Genomic DNA, 7,019 nt, shown 5'->3' with positions numbered 1-7,019 from the left:
GTACCATGGGTCTTCTTGTTCCAGCAGTGGGTGGACCCTGAATACTGCAGAAACCGGTGTTACATAACATTGTGGCACTGTTTCCTGCAGCTTTCTCCTTGGAGCTCAGGCTGGCAGGAAGTGGGTTAAATAATGCTGGTTGTCATTCAGCCCAAAAGAGGACTGGTACAGGCTCACAGAAGGATTAGTCTGCAAGGGCAGCACCAAAATAGGAGGTATTGCAGAGAGGTAAGCTTTTTTTTTTTTTTATTTGATTTGAACCCATGCAGGACAATGGGTGTTTACGATTTAAATGAAGCTGGGGTTTGCCTTTAACATGGCTTTTTAGAATCAGGGCAGGGGTTGTTTATGAAGTTACTTATAAGATTAGATTGTAATAAAAAGAATACAACTGTACCCTGCAACTCAGCTTCTGCTCAAGATTGCAGCAATACCATTATCTACATCAATAATGATTCTGCTTTATTCAATACAGTATTCTCAGCTGACAACTGTGCTGTTTTTCATTAAGTCACACTAAAAATCATGAATGAAAAGAAATAATGTTTGCAAGGATCACACACTTTACACTTTTCACAGCACCATCAATTCTAAATTTAATTTAATAAGCGCAGTAGGCACCCGTTAGCGGTTTCCTTCTCTAATGCTTTGTCTTTGAGTAGCTGTTTAGATGTCATTAATCAAGAAACTGAAACAGAGCAATTTATAAACATAACATAGATGTGCATTATTGTGGGATACAGGATACTCTAACTGGATCATTCCACCTTCCCGTGTCCTGGGAAAGAGATAGGCGCAATTGTTTACACAGTTATAACATGGCAAATAAACACGGCACAGCTCGAGAACTGAACAGCAGTAAAATACACACTGATCTTTTTAATAGGTAAAATTGGAAAACAAAAGAGAAAGCATTGGTAAATGTTTGCTGTTGCTGTGCACACAAGATAATTGTTTTGTGTAGTATTGTCTGTTACCAGGGGTGAAACATCTGTACCAGAGGCCCTTAAAAGGTCAGTCCACTTAAAACCAATATTTCAGATTTGGCTAGATGAACTGCACTACAGGTTCCTTTGGAATGGAGATATTTTTGCACTGTATACAATTGGGAGAATTTCCCTTCACTTTCTGTCTCAGGGACACAACAGTATGTTAAAGGAAATCTTGCAATGTGACAGGAATACCCCTCCTAGTTGTTCCTGGAACCGGAGTCCCCATTGGTTTCCCCTTTCCTTTTGTTCTGGGGACAACTCTAAAATATTGCCTAATTTTTTCTTCTCAGTGACAATGGTCACCAGTACGAACAGAGGGGTGAATCTCCCCAACAGAGATAAAGACAGCAATACAAACTTCTCAAACTTTGTAAACTAGGGATACCACATACTGGGCTTTTTATTAAAAGCCAGCAAAATACACTTCAATAAAAGTTAACAGAGAGTCTAACCTACTCTCTCCAAAATTGTGTTAAGAATTATTTTACTAATACACTTTTATGTCATCAGTATAATAGTTTCATATTTATTATTTCTGGTGGCGTTAAGGACTCGTTCACACTGTATGCAGTGACTGGTGTTTTACAGCCACTGAACAACGCCAGTCACCACTTGGGCACATAGAAAATAAGGGTGTGATCTATGGTGTGGTGTGTGCTGCACTGAGAATAAATTCAGACATGCTGCATTTTGGACTGCACTGCAGGACACCACAGTGCAGTACACTGTGCTGCTGTGTGGCGACCTAAATGGAGTGTACAGTTTGTACACGCCAAATAAAGCTATAAAAAAAAGAAAGTCAGCTCATCTCACTGCACTTTGGCCCGAACTGTCACAACACATGGAGCAATATTTATAGGTGCAGAGGAATCTCACCGCTCTCTCCTGCATCAAGCTGCATCACCCGGGTGTGTTACAGGTGTTGGCTGGGAGCTGGTCCGTAGTGACACCATCCAAGGAAAAACCACACACCACTCGTTCACCTTACATAATCCAACAGCCAGCAGGTGTGCCACCAAGTGGCCTCCTATCTCTAATATTATACACCTTTACACCTTTACAGGCTTAGTCTAGTCTTAGACTACGACTAAGCCCCTAAGGGGGAAATGCATTAGAGGACACCACCATGTATAAGATAGCACCTGTTTTGTGGGAGAAGATGAGAACATTTTTTGTCACTCAGTCCCTGAAATATACATGAAAGTGCAGAGCTACAGCCACCAAAGATAAAATACACTTCTGGGTGTGTCAGGTACCTGGTTTCCAGCTGGGCGCCATGGTTCCTCTCGCTGAAACATCACTATGGCCAAGGACCAATCATCCGATACTACTGGTATACATAATACATAGGATATACTGTATAAGTACATAGAGGGATTATAGGTGTTTGAAATTCCCCTTTGAGCAAGAACACAAAAGGAAAGGCAACGATAAGGCTCTTTGTTATGGGACAGTTTGCATTTTGGGATTGTAGTAGCCGTAGAATATGAGGACAAAGGTTATTATACTGCAATTAGAACAATATCATTAAGTACTGTACACATAGTGTAAGAGTTTTGTTGAAATGCATAGCTGAAATGCTCCTTTCTGAAGCCTTCTTGCCAAAGTAGGTCTGGTATCGCTTAGTACACTATTTTTAATTAGAATGTGCAGCTTTAAAACTGTATAATGGAGTGAGTGACTAGTCTCTTAATCTGTCAGGTCATTCAGCCCTCTTCTATCTGACATCTTGCTCAATGTTTGGCAGCAGAGCGGATGGAGCTACCTTTCCTGCATGATTTAAATAAATATAAAACATTTAGTTTTGCCCAAGCAGACTTGCAAATCTGTATAGATGCACCTCAATTTATAAAAATGCTGAAAAGTCTTCAATAAAGTCAACCCATTGCTACATTGAGAGAAGACCGAATACATTACAATGTAGGGGCTTTTCAGTGAAGACCTCATCTGTTTGATAAATATAGTGTTATGATGGCTTTAACAGTATTATTAATGTACTTTTATTGATAGAATGACACAGATGTGTTTCTTCCCCTGGACTTTTTGGATCCTTAGGTTAGTTTGTCTTCATATAATCTATTTCTACTTTGCTGGAGAAGCTGACAAAAGCATCTGGGTCTCTCTGGTGGTAATTAGGAAAGGCTTACTGCCTGCTGTGCTGAAAAGTAGCTTAGAGACTTCTACATGAGTAAATTCATGGAGGAAAGACAGGAGATGATGAGTGCTGATGCAGTGGTACCAGAAGCACATAAGGGGGTAATTGTATCCACCGGTGTCTAGCGTGTCATCTGCTTTCTTATTTTCCTCATCAAACACTTTATCACAACTCAAAGGAGAGCATTGGCGTATAAAACTGACTCATTTATTGACACTAACTTCCATGTAAGCTGAAAGTAACCTCCTAATTTAAAAGTGAGTTTTATTGATTGGCACCTAAAATTGTTTAGAATAACTGGCAAAGTGCGACTTTCGAGTTGTTAAAAGCCTGATAACTATGCATGTCAAGGAAGAATCACATTTATTACAGTTTAAGTTTCAGTTTGCTTTGAAAGTCTCTCTCATTAGTTAGTCCCGGAGGACAACAAGGGTAATGCAATTTTGTTTTTTCTGATACGTTTATGCCTGGCGCACATTTGTTTGCATTGCATTTCAAGGCATTTTGCTGTCAAAGGAAAATAATGGGAGCTAAACTTATATTGCCTATGAAATTTTACAGAAACATTGGTCAGTTCAAATGATCACTTAGCTTTAGCACAATAAATGTAATGTATAGTGCAGTTATTTGTTTTTTTCACTTCCATTTATGTTATAATGTTTACAACAGCTGCAGTGCTTAAAAAGGATTGATCACATAGGAATGGAAAAACGTAACATTAATGCTAGAGTTTCAATAAAATGAACTGCAGTGTGTCTTATGTACCTTATGAGAAATGTCAGATGTAACCTATTATTCTTAATCTTGTATATGAAATGCCACGGCAAAAGCTGATGCACTAAACCAGTTAGCAATTCAGATCTAGTCAGGAGCAGACTGGAAAATTTCTTTCTGCATAAGTCATGCTCTTTAAAGCATGGTGAACATGCTTTTGTTAAATGGAATACATTGTATTGCTGTATGTTGTCCTTTATTTATTGTTTTCAAAACAAAATAAATCATGACATATATAAATATTGCATATTTCTGTTTGCAGCCAGCAGGTGACACACTAAAGACTGCCGCTTTTTACAACGTTAACTTTACTTGATCTTCTGATATTTGGGTCTGTTCAGAAAACATGCAAATGCACACCTATCTCCCTTTCATAATAGAAAGTCCAGCATGTTCCAAATAACATGGGATCACTGTGTACTACAGTGGAACCCCTTTTGCTTACCTGTTTGCAATGCACCAGTCCACAACACACCCCTTTTTCGGTAATCTGGGGACCCCTTTTGTTTACCTGTATGTAATATACCATTCCAAAACACTCCCCTTTTTTTGGCAATCTGAAAACCCCTTTTGCTTACCTGTATGTAATACACCAGTCCACAACACTCCCCTTTTTTGCCAATCTGGAAACCCCCTTTGCCTTACTGTTCGTAATGCATTCCAAGTCACAACCGCTATGCCCCCCTTGATGTATCTCACCCACAGAAGGACTGACAAGTTCTTCACAGCCACTAATAGTATTTAAAGCTGCCTGGGAAGTTGAAATGTGATTGGTGTTACAGCATGCAGAAACAATAGGTAAATACACAGCACAGACTTCAGGAGGAACTTCTCCAATGAACATGTGAGGCTGAGGCTGAGGCTGAGGTGGAATATATGCACGGCTCAGCGCTCGACTGAGCCGCTCGGCCGTGATCGGGAGCTGTACGGGCTATTGTGAATAGCCCGTACAGCACCCCCCCGGTTCTCCAGAACCGAAGGGGTCCTGGTGCCGAAGCTAGCCGAAGGATCGCCGAAGCTACGGCCAGATCCCTCGGCAGCTTTGTGAATAGACCCCTAAGATTAAGGTAGATTAACATTCTGATTGTAGCACAGTCACAGCAATTGGACATCATTAATAGTTCACTATGTTTTATTTGTTTTGTGGTCTTGCTTTTTAATGTTATATAGCGTATAAGTCATACAAAATGTAAGGAAATAAAAAGTTAAATATTTAAATATAAAATTAGCAAAGTAGCACAAAAAGTATAGTAAAAATGACATAAATTGAATGGAAGGATGGCCTCTTTTCCAACGTTCTCCATTTTTTTTTTATATTCAGGTGCCACGTGTGAAGCTTGTCCCTATTCCCATTTCACTCTGGCACATAAATGTGTCCGCTCAAGGCAGTTGTCTAAAACAGGCAGATGGGGGGAAGCTCCTTGAGTGCTGAGTTTCCATAGTAACCTGGCACAGTCAAAGAACAAAATATTCACCAATGAGCTCTACTGATAAATATTTCTAGAATGGCCACTTGAGTTCAATTACACAGTAGTAAAATACATAGAGGGAGGGGGGACCACTATGGGAACAGAGTGCAGAAGAAGAGAATGACAGATACCTGGACTTAACAGGAAAAAGTATATTACTGCAGCAGCAGAAAACCTTAAGGACCCATTCACACCAGCGGGCACGAGTAATGTTCTGTATAACAGGTGCCCACTTGTGTGCTTTCTGTAGTGGCGGTGTGATGCATTGTTAAAACACATTGCCTTTTTAACTTTATTGACATTTTCACTTAGCTCTATGCACTGCATTGTAGCACATCGCAATACACTGCACAAAAATGCAACTTGCTCTATTTTTTTAAAGCACATGCCAATGTAGTATGTTGGTGTGAACTGAAACATAGGACTTAAGGCTAGTTGCCTTGTCTATGTGTTGGAACTGCACGCAGAAATGCTGCCCAAAGCAGGCCCAACAGGCCTGGGATGAATGAGGCCTAACTCATCACTTGTCAATGGGAAGTGTTGATTTTAAATAAAATAATAAATAGAAAAATATGATAAAGATAAGTATTTGTTAGAAGAAGCAAGTGAAAGTGGAAGTTGCTTATTAAAATGAACTTGTAGGCTGCAGAAATGTACTAAGCTACAGTCCCTGCTAAATGCAGGCATTGTAAAGTTCTTTGAGAATGATGAAAACATTTAGCTGCATATCAGCGCTGTTTATAGTATTATCAAATAGTACATATACCTTTTCTATACTGGGAAGTTTTTTAAAAATATTTTTTATTTGTTGCCATGATATCAGACACAATACACAAAGGCTTGTGCATGATTCCATTAAAATGGGGCCCATAAACTGGAAGCAGCCCGGGGGCCCAATAAACAATCTATCACTGGAAGGTTGTAAGTCACAGCCCACACATCAACATACTGTACCTTGGAACCTTTGGAAATCAGTGGGCCTGAGAACAGAAGTGGGACAGGTGGTGGAGTAGGGTGCAGGGCAAATAGTGGGGCATGTAGCACACAATGCTAATGTATATGTAATGACTGCAGTATTTGCCAAAATAATGGCAATGTTTGTAGCATGTTGCAGAGAATTGAATGAAAAATGTACAGGAAGGAAAAAATGCTGCTGCATCGGTTTCAGTAGGAGAAACATGCATCTGCTTCTGTATCAGTGGAATTAAGGAGGGGGGAGATAGCAGGGAGGCTAGGCGTGAAGGCTCTGTGGGGCACACACAGTGTGGCTCTAGAGCAAGGAGGCAACTGAAGGGCTCTGAGGGAAGTAGGGTTGCTAAGGGGTTCTTTGGGAGTTGAGGGCAAGAGTGATCTGTGGTTGAGTTGCTCCCCCCACTCTTTGTGTACTCACAGTTCAAAGCTCCTTCTCAGCATGGCACCTGTCCTAGAATGAGGTCAATCTCTTCTTCCTGTCTCTGGTCATGTGATATGTCACATGGAAAGGGAAGACAGGAAGACCGGCAATCCACCCATCCTCACTCACCCACCAGCGGGTGCCCATACTGAGGAGGAGGTCTGTTCTCAGCAGATGACCCTCTCACTGCTCTTTTCTACCACAGTCAGCTGAGGGAGGAGAGAGCATAGACCTTC

The 7,019-nt window shown here is 40.6% G+C and overlaps 1 protein-coding gene across 1 annotated transcript in view; it reads left to right on the top strand.

Annotated features, from left to right (window-relative positions):
- Positions 1–5,255, top strand: part of LOC108789430 (neurexin-1) — a 706,321-nt gene extending 701,066 nt beyond the window's left edge. The window contains exons 17-18 of the mRNA XM_018559452.1: positions 2,545–2,550; positions 5,199–5,255. Coding sequence (XP_018414954.1) covers positions 2,545–2,550; positions 5,199–5,255 — 63 coding nt within the window. The remainder of the gene's footprint in view (positions 1–2,544; positions 2,551–5,198) is intronic.
- Positions 5,256–7,019: the final 1,764 nt, after the last annotated feature.

The sequence above is a fragment of the Nanorana parkeri genome, unplaced genomic scaffold, assembly GCF_000935625.1.
Source record: "Nanorana parkeri isolate BGI_ZX_2015 unplaced genomic scaffold, ASM93562v1 scaffold396, whole genome shotgun sequence".
In the NCBI taxonomy this organism is placed as follows: domain Eukaryota; kingdom Metazoa; phylum Chordata; class Amphibia; order Anura; family Dicroglossidae; genus Nanorana; species Nanorana parkeri.
This window is presented reverse-complemented; position numbering and strand designations above follow the sequence as displayed.